This window comes from Phlebotomus argentipes, unplaced genomic scaffold (genome assembly GCF_947086385.1).
Source record: "Phlebotomus argentipes unplaced genomic scaffold, Phlebotomus argentipes genome assembly scaffold_4, whole genome shotgun sequence".
NCBI lineage: Eukaryota > Metazoa > Arthropoda > Insecta > Diptera > Psychodidae > Phlebotomus > Phlebotomus argentipes.
The window spans coordinates 6,243,121-6,266,616 of record NW_026776174.1 but is presented as its reverse complement, the minus strand read 5'-3'; the positions used below and the strand labels follow the sequence as shown (position 1 = coordinate 6,266,616).

The 23,496-nt window shown below is 41.8% G+C and overlaps 5 protein-coding genes across 5 annotated transcripts; 3 read left to right on the top strand and 2 right to left on the bottom strand.

The window, feature by feature from the left end:
- Positions 1 to 593: 593 nt before the first annotated feature.
- On the bottom strand, positions 594 to 3,739 carry LOC132258052 (P protein-like). The gene is made up of 2 exons (XM_059755153.1): positions 1,806 to 3,739; positions 594 to 1,743 (listed from the first exon to the last, which is right to left on the bottom strand). Exons 1-2 carry the CDS (start codon positions 3,737 to 3,739, stop codon positions 1,659 to 1,661), a joined length of 2,019 nt encoding a protein of 672 aa, XP_059611136.1. The 3' UTR covers positions 594 to 1,658.
- A 2,312-nt stretch (positions 3,740 to 6,051) lies between these two features.
- On the top strand, positions 6,052 to 8,115 carry LOC132258051 (uncharacterized). Its single transcript, XM_059755152.1, has 2 exons — positions 6,052 to 6,865; positions 7,883 to 8,115. The coding sequence occupies exons 1-2, from the start codon at positions 6,052 to 6,054 to the stop codon at positions 8,113 to 8,115; spliced, it is 1,047 nt and encodes a 348-aa protein (XP_059611135.1).
- Positions 8,116 to 13,371: 5,256 nt separating this feature from the next.
- On the top strand, positions 13,372 to 14,927 carry LOC132258647 (nuclear speckle splicing regulatory protein 1). Its single transcript, XM_059756042.1, has 2 exons — positions 13,372 to 13,585; positions 13,655 to 14,927. The coding sequence occupies exons 1-2, from the start codon at positions 13,575 to 13,577 to the stop codon at positions 14,733 to 14,735; spliced, it is 1,092 nt and encodes a 363-aa protein (XP_059612025.1). The 5' UTR covers positions 13,372 to 13,574; the 3' UTR covers positions 14,736 to 14,927.
- Positions 14,928 to 15,246: 319 nt separating this feature from the next.
- On the top strand, positions 15,247 to 22,899 carry LOC132258644 (bromodomain adjacent to zinc finger domain protein 1A). Its single transcript, XM_059756038.1, has 7 exons — positions 15,247 to 15,868; positions 15,932 to 17,048; positions 17,986 to 19,474; positions 20,126 to 20,855; positions 20,911 to 21,083; positions 22,111 to 22,645; positions 22,714 to 22,899. Exons 1-7 carry the CDS (start codon positions 15,756 to 15,758, stop codon positions 22,850 to 22,852), a joined length of 4,296 nt encoding a protein of 1,431 aa, XP_059612021.1. The 5' UTR covers positions 15,247 to 15,755; the 3' UTR covers positions 22,853 to 22,899.
- A 66-nt stretch (positions 22,900 to 22,965) lies between these two features.
- Positions 22,966 to 23,472, bottom strand: LOC132258650 (uncharacterized). The gene is made up of 2 exons (XM_059756046.1): positions 23,188 to 23,472; positions 22,966 to 23,123 (listed from the first exon to the last, which is right to left on the bottom strand). Exons 1-2 carry the CDS (start codon positions 23,348 to 23,350, stop codon positions 23,056 to 23,058), a joined length of 231 nt encoding a protein of 76 aa, XP_059612029.1. The 5' UTR covers positions 23,351 to 23,472; the 3' UTR covers positions 22,966 to 23,055.
- Positions 23,473 to 23,496: the final 24 nt, after the last annotated feature.

The following is a 23,496-nucleotide window of genomic DNA, read 5'->3' as shown; positions in this document are numbered from 1 at the left end:
GCACACGCTCCACGCCGTCCCCACGCCCGGAGATGGGTTCTGCAGAGGAGCACCAGGTGTGTATGATTTATGGCGAGTGGACAGCGGGCGATGGACAAGTACATGACTCTCTCGGGCGCCCTTCGCCACCACTTGCTTTGTGTGATGTCTTCAAATTGATTTTGATAAATGGACGCCGAGTCGCGATTTCTCACCCACACACCCATTGATGACCGAAGCGATTCCCAATCCCCGAGCGAATACATCGAGCTTCAGTCCAGCTCTCCGGGGAATGGTGGGAAAAATTCCACTGCATTTCTCCAGAGCACTTTCAATCCTCAAAGTGTTACTTTAAAATAAGACAGCATTATAGTTGAAAAGCTCGCAACTTTGCCAAAGACAAATAAAACAATTGAGTGTGTGTGTTTTAGGTATAGAAGAACGACGCTTTTGTCCGAAAAACTTTTGAATAAATAAATTCCCTGAGAAGCTCCACAATTGTGGGATAAAGCTTTAAGCTTGTAGTGCCAGAAAGTCTTGAGAAAGAGAGAGAGAATATCTTGTGAGAAAAGCAGATTGTTCCACCAGAAAATAGTCATTTATTTTCCTCTCTGTTATTACAATGTTAGATGAATATTAATTCATGAGTCATTACTTCTGTGAATTCTCAACTCTTCACTCTGATTTATGGAAATTTCGAGTGCAAAGACTCTGGAGAGCTTTTAATTTGCAATTTTATAAACATTTCCAACTCAGTTACACAGAAAATTCATTGGTCTCTGGCTTAATATTAAGTACAATTGAATGCACAAGATTATATCTAAGTCATTCCATTAAGTGACAGAAAGTTCAGGGCAAATTTCAGACTAGAAAGTCGTTGCAACTTTATAGATTTTGTAACAGTTACGAATTTGAGTTGTAACTTTATTCTATTTAAAACGAATTTAAGCTGTCAAAAAAGAGATTTTAATGCGGTTTTTATGTTAGAATATTCCATCTTGTGCCCAGTTTCTGACCATTTTCCTCCACATTGAAGTTAGAAAATGTTCTTTAGTGTAAGTGAAGCCCAATTTTCTGGATCTTCCAGGAGTTTTCAGCGAGTATCGAGCAATTTTTTCACCGCAAAGAATAGCGAAATAGTAGATCACATTGACAATATATCTTTATTCTCGACTATTCGTTCAAAGAGTCTCTTTCCGATGGGTTGCTTGAAGGATTCTGCTGGCAAGAAGAAAGATGTCTTTTTTCTCTGACATTTTAGCATAGCGACATTTTGTACGTGTAAATATAATCAAATATTATGCTTCTAAATCCTTTGGGAAACAAATCAGGTTCCATGGAAAATGTTAAACAACGTCCGGAAACACATAACCTCAATCTAGTGCATTGAAATCTTTACAAATGATCAGTTTTCACGTGATTTTCCCTATTTTTTGGAAGATAAATTCCTAATTTTGGTAAATATGATGAATCGCAATCTTGCAACGCAATTTATAACTTTGACAGCTTATTTAAAATGTTATGAAATTAATGTTGCAACGACTCTTATGTTAGTTTTGTACTTTGTCACACAATCTCTGTGTGTAATAAACACATGACATATATTTTAACCTCTTTCATTTCTTAAGTACTAAAAAATTCCTGTTTTTCAATATCATTCTTCACGAATCTTCGCTGATTTAGTGCCAAGAAAACACCACGTGAGCCAATAGCAAATATGCTGTGGTAATCACGACACTGCCTAGCATTAGAGGGAATCCAAATCTGAAAGAATGAGGGAGAATTTAGAGTGTTAAATCACTGAAGCGGCGTTGAGAGAGTCTTACATGAAGAAGTCCCGAAATGTGATCACGTGGCCTCTTTGCTGCGCCAAAGCTGCGCACACGACATTTGCAGATGCACCGAACAAGGTGCCATTGCCACCTAGACAGGGTCCGAAGGCCAGCGCCCAGACGAGCGGCTGCAGCGGCAATTGCAGCTTGGCGTTCTGCGCCAAACCCACCACAATGCGCACCATCATCGTGGTCACCGGAATGCTGTCCACGAAGGCGGACACGAGCGCTGAGACCCAGAGGATGATGACGATGGCCATGGCGAGCTGATATTGCAGCGGAACGGCCAGGATGAGCTGCTCTGTGATTCTACCAATCCATCTGATCAGCCCAAGACGATTCAGGCACTCAATGAGGATGAACATGGCGGCGAAGAAGAGGAGCGTGGCCCACTCCACCGACGCCAGGAGCTCCTCCATGTTGGAGTGATTGTGGAGGATGAGGAGCAACAGCATCCCCAGCAGCGCCACCCATGCTACGGAAATGCTGTGAAGAGTCGGAATGGATTGCACGAAGAAGAGAATGATGATGAATGCGAGACAAATGGTGGACTTTATGAGCAGTGGCTTATTCCTAATTGAATAGAGTGACTCCAGCTCCTGCACTGTCCTCATGTATTCATCTCTATCGACGATGCCCCATCTCGACAGCTTTTTCACCCTCTGCCGAAGCTGCGGTCGCTGGCTGGCTGATGCCATCGCCACTTCTTGCTGCACTTTTTCAATGTCCTCCGGCACCACAGCGCGCCATGCATTGACATCCCGAAAAAGCAGCAGCCGGAGCTGCAGCAGCGTCTGCACTACGACAAAAATCACCCCTGTCGCCATGTGCCATGTGAACGTGAGGAATGTCACTCCACTGGTGGCGATAAAGTGATTCGAGGTGATTATCACGTTCGGCGGATCGCCCACGGGCGTCACCGTTCCGCCAATATTCGCGTGAATGACAATCGCCATGAGCACTGGCGCCGCTTTCAGCCGCATTACCTCGCACAATCGCATCGTAACGGGCGTCATGAGGAGGATTGTTGTGACATTGTCGAGGAACGCCGACACCGCGAGTGTGCAGAGACACAGTCCGTGGATCAGCGCCCAGATTCGGCCGCGCGTCAATCGGAACACTCTCACGGCGAAGTAGTCAAAAATGCCCGTGCCGCTCATCACGGAGACGAACGTCATCATGCTGAAGAGCAGCATGAGTGTCTCATAGTCGATCCAGCTCACGATCTCCTCCATCGTGGGCCGATCGCCGAGCATCGCCAGCACGCCAATTGCCAGTGTTGACATGAGAATGGCGGCAAAAGTGCGATGAACAATGTCAAAGATAATCAGAACGTAGAGAGCAATGAGAATCATTGTGGCGTAAATTACTCCGCAGACCTCATCAAATGCTGCCACATCAACACCCAGTCGAATGAAGACATCCCTCGACATACTCGTCCACAGGCGAAGTGCACCACCTTCCGGAAAGCCGTGCCTCAGGCTCAGCCACGGCGACTCCTCCTGATCACCCACAATCGCCACCCGCCAAACATCATCACTCGCATTCCGCCCAGCAGCAGACACAAACAGATAATCTCCCTCCCCGCTGGCCACGTCTTGGGACTGCCGAAAGGGTCCATTGAGCAGCAGGACGAATGGCCGGGGCGGAATTTGCAACTCTCTGCCACCCGGTGGCACGGACACTCCGACAAATTGCACCACCTTCTTCTCCCCATTCCGCAGCAGCATCCACACGAAGAACAGCCAGCAGACGCTGAGCAATGCTATCTTCACATGAACACCCACCAAATGCCAGCGATTCGTGCGCGCTGCATCGCCATCAGGTGACTTCAGCGGCTGACCTTCGTGACTGCACTCAACCTTAATTGCCTCCTCAGTCAGAACGTCCATTTCTGTCTCCTCCTTGCCGGATCCTGGCGCATCCATTGCCCGTCCGTATCAATTTCTCCTCACAGCTTCAGCGAGAAGAAAAGCAGAAGAAGAAGAAGAAGAGATAACATTTTCTCGATTTCACACCGATGAGCAAACAATTTCATTTACATACCTTTAAATTTCATGCATTTACGCGGATAATCTCGTCTGAATCAGGGGAAAATTCACATGAAACAAGAGTGAATTTAAGATTTTTTTTGTTTTTCACACAAAGAAAATTACAAAGAAAGTTTTCATGCATTTGTGAAAGAATTCATCACACAAATTGAAAGCAAAAGCTGATGGAAAATCAATTTGAAGCATTTTTATCGTTTCTATCGAATTTTTATCTAAATTGTATATAATATTCTATATAGATAATATTTTATAACAGTGCATTAAAAATAGAAGATTCACGGAAGTCTTATCAATGAAGATTAGAAGTAGTTTATTGCCAATTTGGTGCTTTATTTTGCCACTCGCCAGCTAATTTTCATTCAGTAAACTCTCAGAGACTCTCGCAAGCAGTAAAATTATGTTTTTCCTCTTATTATCGCTGATTTTTATCAAATTTTTCACACAAAATAGTGCTCTAACTTGTGTAAAATGCAATTCGACCGTCGATCAAACTTGCCATTTTCTCCAACCATCAGAGAAAGCAATTGATTGCAGTGGAAAATATCCTGAAGATCAGAAGTGCTTTTTCTATTCCAACAGTGAAAACTTCACAATTCGTGGTTGCACTTCTGACAATTCGTACTGGAAGAATAATTGCAAGAACATCAAAGGCTGCAAACTGTGTTCAGAAGATGCGTGCAACTCAAATCAAACTGTCAGAGAACGCTGTGCAGTTTGTGACTCTCAAACCTATTCAGGATGCTCGAATGAGCCTCAATCCTTCGTCGAAACATGCCCAGATGCGTATGAATACGCAGAAGGAGGATGTTTCCTGCACAAGAGGAAAAGCGGACACGTTCAGAGAGGATGCATGTTTGGCCAAGCGGACAATTTCGTCGAAATCTGCCGAGAATCGGGAAAGTGCAAAATATGTCGTGGACAAGAATGCAACACAAAAGGTTACAATTAACACTTCGACGAGTGAATAGGAAACTATGAAGAGTCAAAATCGTCATCTTTTCAAGAGACAGAGTTGAAAATATACCGAATTATTGCTCTTTGATAATTATTTTGTGAATATTTCAGTTGATTTTACTGGTATTTATTCGAATTTTTGAATGAAATATAGCAAAGTGAATAGAAAAACTTATAATATTGCTTTTCAAAATCGATTTTAAGGGATTCTTAATGGTCTAAATATAATTTAGACGTTAAATTTATTATTTTGAACAATTTATTTAAATAATTTCTCAATAAATTAATTAATATGATGAGATTTGTTCTCTTCTTCTGCTGTTTTTGATGACGTTTATTGCTCTTTGAAATATTCATCATATCAATATAAACAAAAAAATCATTTTATATGTACAAAAATGTTACAAATTTTTTTTATTAATCTGCTGTTGAAATTTCATTTGATGGGATTTATAGCGATTAACAGATTATTCGGAGGCGTTTAAACATAGATTGATTTGGGAAATATAATCGGAAATATTAATGCTGTTATAGTGCTGCCCTCTAGTGACAATTTGTGGAGAAAATACTTGAAATTTAAAGAAAAAACCACGAAAACTTTAAAAATTACGAATAATCACAAAGTTACTGGTCTGAAATCGCGAAAGATTTTCTCCTTCTTTTAATTTCAATATGATATGCCAAATATTATATTCATTCAAAATTTAAGTGTAATATTCCACTACGTTTGCAGATTTTCAAAGTCAGATTTCCATCTATTTTTGGGGTGAAAACGGTTTAAATCCTTAGGCGAATGACAAATTTTTGAAGAATGAAGCTGATAATTTTTGAGCAACTAAGGCAAGTTTTTATGCTTTTTTAAAGGCATTTAAAGCCTTTTTAGTCAGCCAATTCATGCTCGTTATTGCTAATTATGTTATTGTCTTCTAATTTAAATCCTTTTAACCTCACAATTTGCACTCAAATCTTGTTGCTCCGTTTAGGAAAATCCTGAAAATCTGCACTTAATTTATTTATCAGAGTCGCTAATTGCATTAGACTGCAATTTGAGACAATTTTCTTAGGAAAACTCTTCATAGTTTCTGATTGAAATGTCGATTTAACACTTGCAATTGACTGAATAAGAATTTATCTCTCCTTTTCCTCGTCAAACAGTGGATTTTCAGGAATGTCACGTCTGCGAATCTGACTCGGAAAATCCTGATAGCGCAAATTGCATAAGCGCAAATGCTGAAATGCCGAGGAAAGTCTGCTCAAGCTACGATGATCAGTGCGCTCAACTTGTTACTCCCGCCGGAAAGACAGTTCGTGGATGTTATCAGGAAATATTGACCACTTGCTCAAGTCACAACTGTGAAATCTTTCAAACTTGCACACCTAATAATTGCAACGGCAAACTTTTCCCACCCAATCGACTTTTCTGCTATCAATGCAGCGACGGCACAAATTGCCCCGAAAACATGATTCTGCATCAATCGCTTTCGCAAGTTTGTGGAAATTATGAGCGCAGTGATCAATGCTTTGCCGTGACCGATTACAATATCGTCCATCGCGGCTGTGTGTCTGACAAGACAGAGGCAAAAGACACTTGCGACAGACTCGGAAGCAAGTGTCTCAAGTGCTCTGAAAGCAACTGCAATTCCGCCTCGTCTGGGATTGAGGGCAGAAAGCTTCAGTGTCACGAATGCTTCGGAAGTATCAAGACCAGCGATTGTGCGGCTTATCAGGGAAGTAATAGCAGAATTTGGTGTGACTTGTATCCCACATTTGGTGTGCGGCAAAAATGCTACACGAGCGTCGCAAATGGCATTATTCGGCGAGGATGCACAAGTGATAATTACTGCAAGTCGCATGATTGCGAAGAGTGCAGTTTTGACAACTGCAACAATCGAAACAAGGCTCAAATGAGTTGCTATCAGTGCAATAGCTTGGAGGGAACTTATCAATATCACAAAGGATGCATAGACTTGAAGGACTTGCAGCCTCGCTCCTGTCGACTTCGCTTCGACTTCGATATAACACATCGAGGATGCTACAGTGCTTGGATAAGTAAGGGTTAAACCAAAGGGGAGATATTATGGTCAGAAGTGGTTTACAGCTAAAGCAGAAGTGTTAAGAAGTGGAAATGCTTGAATATGTACAGCATTAGGCGTTAAAGAGCTGCTTTCAAAGTAAATAACCGCAATGCTTTGGGAATTTTTACGCTATTTTCCTCAAAAAAAAGATCTTATTGCTTTTCTAGGTTATGTAACTAACTTTAAACCAAATTTACTAACTAAATAACATAGAAAAACACCAATCCATAAACTTTACAAAAGAAATATGACCAAGTTTACAAGTTTTCAATGTTAAACGCAATGTTAATTAAGCTATTATTGATCATAACCTCAAAAATATTATTTCACCATACAAAATTGTCGACTTTAAGACATTCTTGATAGATTTTCTACTCTAATATATAGCAAATTTCAGCTTATTTTTGATTTCTAACAGATTAATATTCCCCAGATTTTCCTTTGAAACTGTAAAAAAAGTTTCTTTCGAGTTTTTTTTTAAAGATATCTCAAGGTAATTTTGAAGTTATGATCAACAGTGTAACAAAAAAGATGATAAAAAGAAAGACATTTGCATTTAATAAATTCCGTATAAGTTTATATCAAGGATTCTTTCAAATATCTCAATGTAATTTCTAGGTTATGTTCTGAAGTGTATCCAAAATAGTGATTAAAAATTCAATCACATCAAAATATCCTCGGGAAACATCTAATATTTCTTACATACTGTTTCTCTGTAAGTTTTTCTGAGTCATACAATAAAAAATAGAGCCTTTTTTAGACAATTACGTCCTATATTTGAGGTTATGATACTCTAAGCGGTTAGAAAAATCTACAGAATTTCGAAAAAGGAGAAGAAATTAAGGGAAATCGCTTGTTTAAAGCACTGTCAAAGTTCCGCAAGCGTCTGTGATTCTGGCACAGAAATTGTGGAAGTGTTTTTATCTCCCCCTTGGAAAAACTTCCAGTGCCTCATGAATATTGTAAAGCCATAAATCTATTCTATTTGCAGATGCAACAGTGAATGGAAAAGTCGTGGCGTTCATCGAAAGGGCCTGCATTGACAGGGAAATGGAAGGAAAAGCTGCATGCGAGGATGATGACAATGATTCCTGCATCGCCTGCAAGGATGACAATTGCAACAATCACGACGTCAGCATGAGCAAGAGAATCACGCTAAACATCAGTGTTTTCATCACATTCACGCTCTTCATCCACATAATTAAATTTAAGCAATTAATTTAAGTGATCCTTAATCCGATGCAGTATTATGAGTCAAACTATTAATAACTTGCTAAATGCTTTATTATATTTTTGGCAACTACACTGTCAATGTTTTTCCACCCCCTTTCTCCCCATCTCCGTCTCTCTCTCACCCCTTCTATGACACCCCATTTTCATTTTCACCAACTCCGTGCACACACTTTAAGCTTTTATTCTTGATTAATGAAAGTGCTCAACTTACAGTGAATTTACATATATATGAGCGAAAATATATAACACACATGCGCGCATATATAAAACAGAGTTGCAAAAACACTACATTTCAATTCATATTCAAATTTTATAAATTCCAAATGACATTGAAACTTCTTAGCACAAGATATGCAAAATATGCCAAAAAGCATAATCATTAAATAAACATTTGCAAAAGTAGATGCAAAAAAATGAGTGAAAATTTATTCTCTGTACAAATATTAGATGGAAAAATCTCTATGAATAAACATGCAATGGTAAAATCCAAGAATTATCCACTTACACAATTTACCAAGGGGGAGATAATACAGTCAGAAGTTAAGTTCAAAAGCTTACAATCTTCCTAAAATGCTTCTTTTACTGCCAAATTATTCTTATTCTGAGGAATCTCCTTTGATTTTCACGCAGAATCAATCGTAAAAATCTTTTTTCTAGGTTATGTAATGAATCAAGTAAAGATTATCCGAATAATTCTTATGTTCAACCCGGGAAAACTGTTAATCATTGGCAGAATTAAGCATTTACATGCAATAAATAGTTCTTTTCTGAACCTTTGATGCACAGAAATACTTCAAATTGCATTGAACTGGAACATAACCTCAAAAATAGTTATTTATAAAAACTTTTTGGATGATTTTGACTCTAAATCAGTAATTTTGAGTTCATTTGCTGATCATTTTGTGATCTTGAAAGCTTCGAAACGGTGTTTTTGAAGATTTCTCAGTTATATTTTGAGGTTATGGTTGGAAAAGTTGTCCAAAAATGCGTTTTTAAATCAATTCAATGAATGAAACAGTCTAAAAACTTCAAGTTCTCGAAATGTCAGGCAAATTTGGAAATGTTTGGAAAATGTGTACAGATTTAAGACATATTATCTCCCCCTTGCAATTTTCATTTCTTTCACATTCATAATAAATTAAGTCGCGCTTCTATCGACCTAACGAGCCACCATTTGAGGGTGAAAACCGCAGTAAATTTGTAATGAGATGACATCTATAGAAAACCTCATCAAATAAATACAAAATCTCAATGGAGAAATGCTGGGAAAAGTACTTTTCAATTGATAGCAAAATATGCTTCCAATCATTTTCTGTTATTTCGCAATGATAGCATCAAAGGGAACATTGTAGAAACTTTTCCACAGCATTCAATTAAAAGTGTATTTTGCTGATACTAATTAGTAGTTCAATATAATAATTTATTGCTCTTTTGCTGGAATTTCTCCAATTGATGCTTTTCCACCCAATCAAACCATTAAATTCTCCCTTTTTCCACTCTTCAGAATTGTTCATCATTGAGAAATACTATTTTAACATTGGAAGTTTATTATGAATGATTCTGTTTCCCTTTTCAAGTTCTCAATCATCATTCAATACACCAAAGATTCTTTGCTTTCTTTGCTTTCTCTGCTAAATATCGAAGAGTTCCTCAGAAACTATCAAAAGGCGACTCTTGAGAGTCGATATTTGATGGAATTAGAGGAGAAATATTAGATCTACTGGATATTTATTGAAAATTTCGTTGGAAAAAGGGTATTTTTTAGTTATTTTTACATTCTAAAATCCACTTGTAATCATTCACATTAATTGACGTAATTTTGAATTGTGAAAAGTATCAAATTTGAAGAAAAAAATCAGTCAAATTATAAATTCTATTTTGAAAGAATATCATTTCATTATTATTATTCACAGAAAATTACAATAATTGTTATATTTTGCTGCGGAATAAAATAAAATAACAAATATTCTCTAAATATCATATTAATAATAAGCAAATTAATGTAATTCAATCTGGATTTGGCTCCAAAGCAGTGAACATGTGAATAAATAGTTTCTCTTTAATTTATCCAAAAAGCATTAATTTTATTGGAAAATTTTTATGTTTTTCAGCAAAAAACCTATGAAAAGTCGACTATTCATCGTTTTCGTCGTAGATTTTTACTACGAAAATGGTCTAAAACTGCAGTGAAAAACGTTTAAAACGTCTTTTTGGGTAGAAAATCTTAGATTTTCAGAATTATTCTAAAATGTTCTTAGACTTTTAATGAATATTTCTCATATTATTGAATTTTTTCACTTGAATTGGGATAAAATCGACTTGAATGGTATTAAAAATCAACTTTGGAAAGTAATATTTTCAGTGTTTCTTCTAACTTTGTTATTTTTCAGTCAAGAATTCCCATAAATATCAATAAAATCAACCGAAATACTTACATCATATTTATTACAGAGCAATATTAGCTCTTTAATGAACGATTTGAAGTTTTTTTTAAAGTAAATTTGGCTAAAATCGAAGAGATTTTAACGCTAAATTTTCAACTTACTTTCTTGAAAAATAATAACTTTGAATTTTTAACATTTTCGATTCATCTGTCAAGTTAAAAATCTTATAAATTATGAACAGAATGTACAGGAAAAATGTGAAAAGTTCCTTTTTACGAACTTTTTAGGAAACAAACACAAAGAAAACTATCAAAAACCGAATTCTCTGATTTTTAGTTAATATTTCAATTACTGACCAATGAAATCAACTAAAAAGCTATAGAAAATAATTGTAATCGATCAATATTATCAATTTAATGGAAGATAAGAGGGAGTTTAAGGACTTCAAATCGCCCTACGTCGATTTAAAATATATTTCTTTCCTTCTTTCGATGCAAAGGATTTCCAGTAATGGAAACTCTAAATGTTGCTGTCATTCTAAAGTCAGAAAAAGCTCCAAAAACACAGCAACTCTGGCAGGAAATAAGTAATCGCGAACAGGTAATCGGGAGACAAAGAGATGAAAAATCCTAACGAAAGTGCGGCGGGTAAAAAATTAAAATGTTATGTTTAATAGCACTTGTATGCAAGAGGCGAAAAGCATGGCGGAAAGTCAGCGAAAGGTTAAGTGGTATCGTGAATTTTTCGCTCATTCTCTCACGAAGAGCCACCCTGGGGTTGCAAACCCACCCCCTCGCGCGGAGAACATTCACATAAATGACGGCAATGCTGGGCTCTCGTTCCATCACCGTGAAGCGCTCTCTTCGTGAGGAATTAAAAAATAAAACTTCGCCACCGTTTCAGCGCCTCCACCCTCACCATTGAGGGGGTAGTTTGGGCCCGTAGAAAAAATTACATCCAGCCACACGTATTCTCGACTCAAAAACGTGAACGATTAAAAAGCATTACACTTTTTTCCGGACGCGCGCTGAAGAGCAACCCTTTTTCCCTCTCTCTCCCTCTCTCTTCAGCCCCTGATTTCGCCCAAAAATTTCACGAGATTTTCCCCCCCGAAACGCAAATTAAGAGTTTGACACGAGATTTCGGAGAAATTGTAACACAATCAATTGGGTTTTGCTTGCAAATTTGTGGCATTCATTGATTTGGAAGCTTTACAAGTGAATTTCCAAAGTCAAAGTGGGTCAAACTTGAGCAGCTCCTCAAGTTTAGAATGATTCAAATTGGACAAAAACTTGAGATTCTGCGGAGAATTCAGCACACAGATTTCTCCCAAACCGTAAATGTTTTGGACACGTTATTAAATAAATTATGGTTGAAACGGCATGAGGTCGAAGTTTAATGAATTTACTGCATTTTTCATTACAATTGTTTTAAAATTAATGGCTATTTTAATTATTTAGAAGCTTCTGACCAGAAGTGTCGCGTTTCCCTCCGCGCGGAGGGAAATTATTGAAAAATGTATGACCGAAAATGTAAATAACGCGCGCTAATAAATACACCATATTTTTCCTCTTCCTGCCAAGGGGCAGATATTACGGTCGGAAATGGTGTACAGCTCTTAAAGGAAGTGTTAGGAATTAGAAGAGGTTAAAAAATTAGAATAATTGCACTTCACAAGCTTTTATTTCAACAAATTAAGGAGTTTTCTAAATTATTTCGCTTAGAAAAATCTATTTTATTGCGTTTCTAGGTTATGTGATTGTTTTAAAACACATTCTAGTGGTTAAATAACCCTTAATATCATCAAATTTGTTTTTAAACTGTAAATCTTTCTCTTTTTCTTGGCAAAAATTGAGCATTTGTGCTCAAAATAACTCCATATTGGTTGAGAAATAGCCTAAAAGTCAATCATAACCTCAAAAATATCATTTCAGTGTAGAAAAATGTCTTTTTGAGCTTAAAAGTGTCAAATTTATTCTCAATTTCTAGTAGAAACGTTCAGATATTTACTTATTTCCAGGTTTTCATGGATTAAAATGAGTCTAAGATAAATTCATAACCTCACAATTTTAGTCTGAAGCATTTTAGAAGCATTTTCCATAGTTTTTACAATCTTAAACGACCAGAAACACTTAAAAGAGTCTGAAAACCGATAGAAAATGCCTTTAAAAGCATTCAGAAGTGTCTGAAGTGTTGAAGATTCTGCAGAGTTTTTGTGAGACAAATTTGAGGCATATTATTTCCCCCTTGATTTCTCCATTTGACACAGCCAACATTCTAAGTAGCGCTTTAGCGTGGCTGCATTATTGCTGAGGACTCAAATAAAGCAGAAATTAATTTTAAATGCAAATTATGACCAAAATAAGTGCCATAAATTGCCATTATTCACTCTTGATGGACTTTTTTGCACTCAACTCGTGACAATTTCACCGCCAAGGAAAATTATGAGCCCCATTTCAATAGTAAATTTCCTCACAAACATCCTGCGTGGGCGGAAACTGTGTATTTGCGTGGGAGAATTCAGTTTGACGCGCGTGGGAAGAGCGAATTTTATCACAATTTCCTCTTAATGAGTCCAAAAGGACTTATTTATTGCACTGGCTGGAAAATGAATTTGTGCAATATTGTGATTGTTTCAACTCTCTCGCCCCAAAATTTATCAACCCTCGCGAGCGCGCGTCTCGTCACATTAATGAATTTCAATTGTAATTAATTTTCGCCGCCACGTTAAGTATCTCCCTATAACTTTCGCACAGAAATTTCAATTGCAAAACATTCATTTCCCGCCATCGTGCAATTTTTATTGGAATATTGGAATGTCGTAATTACGCACTGGCATGCCTTCGCGCGCACCCTGTGTGGGACACTGGAAAATTTACTGCATCACATAAAAACAAGCTCGCTCTTCTCCAGTCATTTGTGCTCCTGTTTTACGACAAATCCTAATTTATGTGCGCAAATTAAATTGACTAAAGTAAATGCAATAAAGCTCACTAATAGACAGCCGGTGAAGAGAGGTGAATTTGTGTTGAAAAGCGGGATAAACAAAGCGACATAACCACAAAAATGGCCAAAAGGTAAACATTTTTCGTTCTCACTTCTTTCATCTCGAGTAAAATTGTCCTTTTTTCTCGTGTTCTCGGCAGATACGGATTGATTCTGCCTGGCAAGGGTGAGAAGAAAGCTCCCGTGGCGAATTTCTCCAGGCCATCGGTCTTCGGCAGTGATTCAGACTCTGACGATGACGGACGATCCGGAAAGACTGGAATGTTGGGTCCGGGAGACACACAGAAGCGCCAAGCGAGGCTGATTCAGGAGAAGGCGCTGCAGGAGGACCCAACAGTGTTCCAGTATGATGAGTTGTACGATGAGATCGAGAGCAAGCGACAGGAGGCTAAGAAGACGCTGAGCGCGGAGGAGAAGAAGCCCAAGTACATAAAGAAGCTCCTGGAGACGGCGGAGAAGCGGAAGAAGGAGTACGAGAGGCGCGTGGAGCGTCAAGTGCAGAAGGAGCGTGAAGAGGAGGGTGAGAAGTTCAAGGACAAGGAGTCCTTTGTCACGTCGTCGTACAAGAAGAAGCTCGAGGAGATGCGGAAGGCCGAGGAGGAGGAGGAGAGAGAGGCGTATCTGGAGTCCATTGGGGATGTGACGAAGCAGAAGGATCTCGATGGCTTCTATCGGCACATCTATGAGCAGAAGATGGGCAAGGAAGTGCCGACGGAGGAGAAGGATGAGGAGAAGAGCCCGGAAAGGGACATCAAGACGCCAGAAAGGATGGTGAAGAAGGAGCGGAGCTACAGGAAGCGAAAGGAGTCGGCCGAAGAGGCAGACTTGGAACCTGAAGAGTGTTCTGTGACCAAGAAAGCTCACATCCAGTCAAATATCGATGCAGATTCGGACTTCAGCATTGATTCCTCCTCGGAGGAATCTGAGGATGATGAGCCGAAGGAAAATGCCCAGAGCAAATCAAGTGACGTTGCAGAGACGAGTGAAAAGCCCCTGGAGCCCAACACGAAGGAGGCAGAGTCTCAGAAGGCGCCGGAAGAGAGCTTCAAGGCGCCCGAAGAGGAGAAACCAAAGGAGCAGCCGAAGGAGCAAAGGAACAACGAGACGCCCAAGGAAAAGCGGCCCAGGATAAACATCTGGGCCAAGAGAACTGTCGGAGCAGCCTTCGATGCCGCCCTGCAGAGATACTACGAACGCAAGGCAGCCCGATCCGGAGGTTAGAGCTGCATTCCAGCCATTTGTGAGGTTATGTAGATTTGCGGGGATATCATAAAATGAAATCTATGAGCGAAATCGTCTTACCTTTTGATTGTGGCTTGCGTGGGTGATGAATAAATGAACACTTGAGCACTGATAAGACTTTATTGGGTGATTTTGAAGGGAATCACGGGGAAAAAACACCAAAACACTGAGTATGACGAAAAGACGACTTGCGCGCAACACCTGAAAAAACCCAATAAGATTTTCCTCCGCATTCCAGTTCTTGTCTATGATTTTTTCAAATGTGTCCCAAAACTGTTGAAATCGCTCTCAAAGCAAAATAATGAAACAAGCATGAAATTGCATGACAAATTGGACAAATCTCTTGTAGTTTAAATTCCTCACAGCTCCAGAAGACTTTCCTGAGTCCTCCGATGCGGAAAATGCCGAGATTTATTGTAGAAATTTGACATAGAAAATTCTCACCGAGACACAAATCATAGACATAGAATTGTCATGTCATTTTCTTGTCACTTTTTTTCTGGCCAAAATGCTGGTGCGAGGCCGTGAGTTTTCGGAGTTTTAATCATTTTACACTTATTTAATATACCCTATTTATGTGTTAATTTATTACTGGCATCCCAGAGCTTAGATATTGTATATTGGCGTGGTGTGAAGATGCATTCAATCCAGATAATCGGCAATCAAGGTGAAACGCAGAGCGTCGATTGAACAAACGAACATTTATCGCGTCACATCATCAGTGGAAAAAACGACGCTCAGCATCGTACAAATTGCATGATATTGCGCAAAAAGTGTGTGCCCAGTGACTGGTGGCGGGCGCGAGAGGAGTTTCCGCGTGTGTGAAGTTGCTGGGTGGGTGGAAAAGTGGAAGCGAGGAGGAAAGAAGAGCGTTTGACACTTGAAGCGCTTGGCATCTCGGTTTCCCTCCAAATCGCCTCGAGGCTTCGTTGCTGCTTCGCATTGAGCTTTTTTGTGTGTTGCGGCGGTGGAGAAAAGAAAGACGCCGCGCGAAGCGAGATGCCTTTGATGAAGAGAAAGGCTTTTGTGCCCGTGCCGCCGCCAGATGATCTACAGGACGACGAGGAGGTGTTCTACTGCTCCGTCACCAAGGAGGTCTTCCGGAGGCACGAGTGAGTATTCGGGGGTGGAGAAAAGCGGTGGGAAAGAGTGGATTAACGGTGAATCACTTCCAGGGACTACTTCGAGCGGGTGATGCTGATAAACTCCATGCTCTGGACATGCGCGCTCACGGGAAAGTCCAATCTGACGTACGCCGAGGCGCTGGAGAGCGAGCAGAATGCCCGGGAGACGCTAAACAACTTCTCCAAGGCGCTCAAGACCGCCGTGGTGATCGTCACGACGTACACACAGCGCAGCTCCATGCTGGATCTCACGGAGCAGGTGTACGGCTACATGAAGGATCGCTACTTCAAGCACGAGGAGGTGATCTACTGTCCCAAGGATGAGCCCGAGATCACGGGAAAGGTGGTGGCCATCGTGAAGGACAGCGAGGAGTGCTCGGAGATTGTGTACAAAGTCCACCTCATGTGGAACAAGGAGACAATCTGTGTGCGCGGTCAGGAGTTGCGGAGGCGCAAGACGATGCTGACGCGCGACAAGCTGAAGTTCTTCATCAGGGACAACACGCAAATGCATCGCGGCGCGCTGGTGATCAAGGACTCCGTCCTGAAGAAGTACACAAACAATTCCACAGTGAAATTTGAGCACATTCACATTGGCAAGCCGCCCGTCTTTGAAACCTTCATCCGGATGATCTGGACGGAGAAGCAGCCGAAGAAGCAGTCGCAGATCTCCAAGTTCTTCACCAAGGATGGCGGCGACAAGAGGAGCGCCGCGAAGCTGGAAGCCTCCAATCGTGAGATTGACGAGATTAATCGCCAGGCGGCGGAGAAACTGGCGCAAATGCAGGCGGAGGAGCAGAAGAAGCTGGCCGAGGAGCGCGAGCGTCAGAAGCAGGAGTTGCAATCAATGGTGCAGAACACCGTGAGAGCGATAAACTCCGTGAATGAGGATCTGCTGCTGCAGGATCAGAGGATTCTGCCCACGCCCAAGTCAATGGAGCTCCTCGTGCCGAAGCGCTTCTACGGCAACTTCCTGATGGTGCTGGAGTTCATTCACTCCTTCTCCGAGGTGCTGCAGATCAGAGACAAGTTCCCCAAGGGAGTCACCATTCCCATTCTCCAGCGGGCTTTTCTCGTGCGCGATGTCGCGGGGCCGCTGAGTGACATCGTTCAGGTGCTTCTCGCCACGATTCTCTCTCTCCAAGTGGAGGAGAAGAGCGAAGTTCTGGTGAGTAATTTTACGTAAAACAATAATTACGGGTCGTTGCAACTTTACTTTCATAGCATATTTTAAAATAAGCTGTCAAAGTTATTAATTCATACTTCATTGCATTGCAAGATTGCGATTCATAACATTTACGAAAGTTGAGTAATAATGAAAAGCCGAAAAATTCACGTGAAAATCAATCAAATAGACAGATTTTTTGGGTTTAATATGCCAGATTGAGGTTATGTGTTTCCAGACAACATTTGACCATTTCTAAGAAAACTCATTGATTTCTCAAACATTTGCAACTACATAAAATAGTATGTTTTGATTCTATTCATTGTTAACATGCACGAAAATGCGACAGTGCTGAAATGTCACAGAAAAAACATCTTTCCGGACATTCTAACCAACAGAATCAGAGACAGTCGCGAATGAATATGTCTTGTTAATGCGATTCACTATTTTTTCTTGTTGAATTCATTTTTTGCGTTGAAAACATTAATAATTAATCATCGAAAATTCCGGGAAGAACACTGAAAATGGTGCTTCTCTTAATCTAAAGGACATTTTCTTAACTTCCAAGTGGTGGAAAATGACCAGAAACTGGGTGGAAATTGGATTATTCTACGCTGAAAATCTAAATTCGTATTAAATAAACTCCCAATTCGGCCTTGCAACGCCTTCTCTTTCGTATTTCATTCGTACTTTACACTAGCGCCGCCATACGGCCGCTAATAAAGGCTATGAAAAGTGTAAAGTTGCATCATCAATTCGTAATTTTTACAAATTGAAATACGAAGTGTGTAAAGTTGCAACGACTTCTGTAATTTTAACATTAAGCTATGAAAATCACAGTAAAAAAACATGTTTAAACCGGGAATTCTTGAAAAGCTAGTCTAGTTAAGCCGTAAGAAGTGAATAAGGACTCAGTTTGACAATTGTGCCTTCCTTGCAGATTCGATACAAGACAATTTCAAAGAGTCGCTTGGCCGATGCTGACAATCCCATTGAATTTGCGACGCTTCACGCCACGAAAGCCATGACATATCCGAAGAAGTATTACAGCATGGATGTGACGGATCTACCGATGGACGCGACGACGGTGAGTGAGATCCTGCGGCTGCATCTGCTGAGCTCGGGAGCTCTGCTGGAGGACGATCAGGCGGTGAAGTGGAGATTTCAAACCCGCGGCGGTTATCGCAACACTGACGATCCGGGACTGCTTTTGCGGGTTCGTCACGCTCACATCATTCGCGCTCTGTCTAATCGGACACTGTATGAGCTGCCGCTCGGGGACATCTTCAAGATACTCGACTGTCTCATCGGTCAGATAATGACGTATTCTTCGGTGCGTGACATCATTGATGAGCGCATTGAGAAGGCCACGAGTGCGCGGGCGACCATGAAGTCCCTGACGCAGGCTGAGCGGCGGCGCGTGGTGAGGTGTGAGACGGAGAAGAAGGATCTGCGCGAGGAGGCGCAGCGGAAGAAGGAGGCTCTTGAGGTGGCCGACAGTGAGGCGCAGCAGAAGGTGATCGATGAGGAGCTGCAGAGGAAGCTGGAGAAGATCGATGCCGAGGCCATGAAGGCCAACAAGCAGTTTATGCAGAAGTTGGAGCAGAACAAATCCCAGTGTTTCGACTATCAAGTCTATTTGGGCTCTGATCGGGCGTATCGAAAGTATTGGCTGTTCAATTCCCTTCCGGGACTCTTTGTTGAGCACAGCGAGGAGGATTTGGGTCCGTGCTTCGATGAGGTGGTGAAGAACATTCCAGAACTGGTGAATTGTCCGTCGGATCGGCGATACAAGGTGATTAAGCAGCTGGTGATGTCGCAGATGAAGATGAGCGAGAAGGAGAACAATCGCGTGAACGGGAGCAAAGTTCAGTCGCCAATTGCTGGCTTCAGTCTCGTGTCGGAGGACAGTGGGGCGCCGGAGGTGTCGCAGCGGGATCTGTGGATGTGCACGTCAGTGGCGGAATCGTGTCCGGTGCACAATCGTCAGTTCGCTGGCAAAGTTCAGTGGAGTTACTTTCACACCGCCGACGAGATTGACGCTCTCACGGCGGCGCTCAACACGCGCGGCTTCCGGGAGAAGTCACTGCGTGAGCAGCTGGAGTTGGAGCGTGAATTGATCGTGGCTCACGTGATCACGTGTCCGCATGCGATGCTGCAAGTGAATCCGGAGTCGAAGCAGAAGATTCTGGCGCAGTACATGATGGATCAGAAGAAGTACGAGGCGGCGAATTTCCAGAAGGACGACAAAGACATCAATGTCATTATGAGCTCAGTTTTGTGTGATTACATCCTGGATTTGGAGTGGAAGATCTCACAGGGATATTTGGGCGCCAACAAGGATCCAAACAGGCAATTGTGGAGAGATGCAGTGGCGAGATTTGACTACAAGTTCATGAAGAATGGCATCAATCTTGCTGTGCCGAAGAGTGAGTGAAAGCCGCCATTTTGAACATTTCTAAAACACATTTTGCTCATTAGTTCAGCCATTATGGCATAGAACGGACTCAAATTCTAGTATATTGTAGCTGAAGTTAAGACCTTTCCAACGAACCCCCATTTATGGGGATTGCAATCATAGGAGGGGAGATATGGAGGGTCAAAGTTCACGCCTTGATCGGCCTATATCTCCGCTGTTTATTGACCGATTTTGATTATCTCTTCACCAAAAGATGTATCGTGGTGCTCTTTAGTAGGTCACATTCACCGTTAGTCTGTGACGTCATCTTGAACGCCGCCATATTGAAGAAACTTTAAACTCCTGTATCTCGGCAACCAGATGGTGCATTTAGATAATTTTTTAGTATGTTGTAGTCCAGGTCAGGACGTCTCTAAAACCAGATTATAACTCCCCATGGGAATAATAGAACTGGAGTTATGGTGGTTCAAAGTTTGGATTTTGTATGTGTTCTAACTGCGGTTCTATTAGTCCGATCGTAACGATTTTGGACTCACTGGAAAGGTTTTGAAAAACTCTAGAACTACTTAGAACAATAGAAGTTCTTCAGACCACCACTAGAGGTGCTAATGTCAATTGAAATATTTTCAAGATTTCAAACTTTGTATTTGTTCGCTTCCAGAAGCCACAAAAGCGAAGGACGAGAGAAGAGATCGCGACAAGGATGACACAGATGATGACGATGACAGTGATTATGAGGATCCTGGGTCGGGATTGCCGGATTCGCTGGAGGTGGAGTCTGAGGACAGTGCGGACGAGGGAATTCCGCTGTATGATTTCCAGGAGGAGAAGAAGAAGGTGCACTTCCTGGCCACGGCGCTGCTGCAGGTGAAGCGGACAATTGATCCCAAGTATCTCAAGTGGCCGTTTGGTGTGGCCAAGGAGAATCCCAAGCTGGTGAATTCCAAGCTGCCGAAGACGGTGCGCAATCAGCAGCGCTGGGAGACGGCTCTGACGCGCGCCGTCAACTATTCGCAGGTCTTTCTGCACTACAATGTGCTGTACGATTCCATTCTGTGGACGCAATCTGCGTCGCACGCCGCCTGTCAAATCTGCCGGCGCAAGAGTGAGCCCATGAAGATGCTGCTGTGCGATGAGTGCAACAGTGGATATCACATGTTTTGCCTCAAGCCGCCACTCACGAAGATTCCGGCCGGCGATTGGTTCTGTCAGAAGTGTCGGAAGCCCGAGGCGCCGCGGAGTGCGCGAAAGAGGAAGATCTTCACGGAGGATGAGAGCACGGAGGAGGAGGACAATACTCAGGAGGAGGAGAGTGAGGATGAGGAGAGTGGCGACAGTGAGGAGCAAGAAGAGTCTTCGGATGTCGATCGGAACAAGAGGAAGAAAACAAGGTAAGAAAAATTGCGTTGTAAAATGAAAAAATTCTGCATCGTTTTAAAATTGCAGATCGCGATTCTGGAATTTCAGCGATACGAGTGAGGATGAGTGCGAAGCGTGTCACAAGTCGGGGAAGTTGATCAAGTGCTCCTCCTGTCCGAGCAGTCGGCATTCCGGCTGTGTCAGCAAGAGGAATTGGGTGACGCCCGGCAGGAAATGGGAGTGTACAAATTGTCGGAAAAGTGAGTAGGAATTTTATTATCTATTCGTCGAATCGCAAAATGACGAAATATGGCGATAATGGAGAGGGGGGTCATTTTTTTCGTGTCCGTTCGTCCGTCCGTCTTGACAAACGGACTTGTAGCGCTAAAACGGTAAGAGAAATTGACACGCGGTTTGCGCCAAAGGTTAAAAGTATGCAGTGCTAATGAACATTTTCTGTCCGTCCGCCATTTTGAACACCCTCAAAATACACTTTTTCCTCAATTGTTCAGCCCCTATGGCATGAATCGGGCCCAAATTCTAGTATGTTGCAGCTGACCTCAAGACCTTTTCAACGATACCCTATTTGTAGGGCCTGATGTTTTAGGAGCTGTGATATGGGGGATCAAAGTTCACACATTTACCGGCCCATATCTCCGCTGTTTACCAACTGATTTTGATAATCTCTTCACCAAAAGACGTATCTCGACGCCCTTTAGTAGACCACAGTCGCCATTAGTCTGTGACGTCAACACGAACGCCGCCATATTGATTTGACTTTGAACGCCTGTATCTCGGCAACTAGACTGTGCATATTCTTTAAATTTCAGTATGTTGTAGTCCAGGTTAGGACGTCTCTAAAAACAGGTTATGACTTTTCACCGATGCAATAGAACCAAAGTTATGACGGTTTAAAGTTTTAATTTTAACTATGCTAAAACTTTGGTTTTATTTGCCCGATCATAATGGTTTTGGGCTCGTTGGAAAGCTCTTGCAAAACTCTACAAATATTTAGAACAACAGAAGTTCATCAGACCACCATCCAGTTGTAAACTCAAATATTTTATTCTAATTTGAGATAATTTCTGAATTATTTTGATAGTCCAAATCGATAGAACCAGTGTTTATAACTGTTTGAATTTCAGAAGTTGGATTTTATATAGCTTTCTTGCCTTCTTACTAAATCGAGTTGGCCACGGAAGAGATAAATTGTCAATTCCAGCTAGATTATACATTTTTGTGTGATGTTTTTGAGAAGCTCATGGGATTTCTCTGGGATGTTTTCAGGTGATGATCAGAGGCAGCAGAAGTCTGTGAGAGTGTCCAGGAGACAAATGGCGATCAATGGCAGAAGCGATCAGAAGAGGAAGTCGACAATTCGGCTGCGGAGTGTTCAGGAGGAGCCAGACTCGGTGTCGCAGGACGATGAGGATGAGGAGCCGCCGGCGAAGAAGAGGAAGCAAGCAGTCACGCCGCGGCGCTCGCTCAGGACGTACAATGAGATGAAGAGGCAGGAAAGTGCGACGGAGCGGAGCGCAAAGAAGCGACGATCCGACGAGAATCTCCCACTGGACAGCGTGACTCTCTATCATCTGCTGGACGGGATTGCCAAGCATGCGGACTCTTGGCCATTCAATCGTCCTGTGGCCAAAGTCGAAGTGCCTGATTACTATGAGATCATCAAGAATCCCATGGATTTCGCCAAGATCAAGTCCAAACTCAATTGTGGCGATTATGTGACGAATGAGATGCTGATCAGGGACATTGAGCAGGTATTCCAGAACTGTGATGCCTACAATAACAGCGACTCGAAGATTTATCAGTGAGTGTGTTGAAAGGATTCTCCTGGTCAGGACGATGTTGTTAAACTGCTTTTTCTTCCTCACACAGAGCTGGAATCAGGCTAGAGCGATACGTCATGCGGCGATGCAAGGAGTTGAATTTACCATTTAAGCACAGCGACATGATATCCGACGAGGAGAGCGAGATCGTGGCGGAGAAGAGCAGACTCAGTCGTGGGCGGAAGTAGTTTTGCCAGCAGAGATTCTATAGAGAAAATGTCACTTAACCTACCGTAAATTTAATGTATAAGAAGAGATCCCAAGCTAGAGGCAATTAGATTTCATGATTTCGTACAAGTGCTTTTCAATAGTGCAGCATGACGAGCATGACTTTTATTCATCATCCCATGAGACTACAGAAGCGATTATGCTATGTTTCCGGAAACTCTTCTTAGTGGTGTTCAGCGAGTTCCTTCCTCTTCATCTCCGCCCACTTCGCCTTGTTCTCAGGGGAGTTCGCTGCAATGGAACAAGGAGAATGATTAGCTTCCACTCCAGACGCCTGGCCAGGATTCACACTCACCCAATCGGCTGATCTTGTAGAAGATGGGAAGGGAGCACACCACGGCGACGGCATAATACTTCCAGATCCATTGCTTGGTGAAGTAGAATTTGTAGGGAAATTGGGCGATTTTTGCGGAGTATGTGTAGGGAAATTTCATCGGTCGGGACACTTTGTCAGACATGATGGCTGGATGTTGCGATTTTCACTCGAATTCAGGGGGAAAAGTGAGAAAATTCACCGTGAAAATCCTCCAAGAGCACAAATTATATAATTTCGAATGTCAAATTGGCTGACGTTCGAAAAGTCGTGCCAGATTCGAGGGAAATT

What these genes read in the sequence shown, in the direction of transcription:
- LOC132258052 (XM_059755153.1), bottom strand. Translation starts at nt 3,739, where the DNA reads ATGGATGCGCCAGGATCCGGCAAGGAGGAGACAGAAATGGACGTTCTG. An exon ending in ACATTTCGGGACTTCTTCAT is followed by an intron (nt 1,744 to 1,805) that starts GTAAGACTCTCT and finishes TCATTCTTTCAG; the next exon opens with ATTTGGATTCCCTCTAATGC.
- LOC132258051 (XM_059755152.1), top strand. Translation starts at nt 6,052, where the DNA reads ATGCCGAGGAAAGTCTGCTCAAGCTACGATGATCAGTGCGCTCAACTT. An exon ending in ATGCTACAGTGCTTGGATAA is followed by an intron (nt 6,866 to 7,882) that starts GTAAGGGTTAAA and finishes TTCTATTTGCAG; the next exon opens with ATGCAACAGTGAATGGAAAA.
- LOC132258644 (XM_059756038.1), top strand. Translation starts at nt 15,756, where the DNA reads ATGCCTTTGATGAAGAGAAAGGCTTTTGTGCCCGTGCCGCCGCCAGAT. An exon ending in AGGAGAAGAGCGAAGTTCTG is followed by an intron (nt 17,049 to 17,985) that starts GTGAGTAATTTT and finishes CCTTCCTTGCAG; the next exon opens with ATTCGATACAAGACAATTTC. An exon ending in CAATCTTGCTGTGCCGAAGA is followed by an intron (nt 19,475 to 20,125) that starts GTGAGTGAAAGC and finishes GTTCGCTTCCAG; the next exon opens with AAGCCACAAAAGCGAAGGAC.
- LOC132258650 (XM_059756046.1), bottom strand. Translation starts at nt 23,350, where the DNA reads ATGTCTGACAAAGTGTCCCGACCGATGAAATTTCCCTACACATACTCC. An exon ending in CTACAAGATCAGCCGATTGG is followed by an intron (nt 23,124 to 23,187) that starts GTGAGTGTGAAT and finishes GTTCCATTGCAG; the next exon opens with CGAACTCCCCTGAGAACAAG.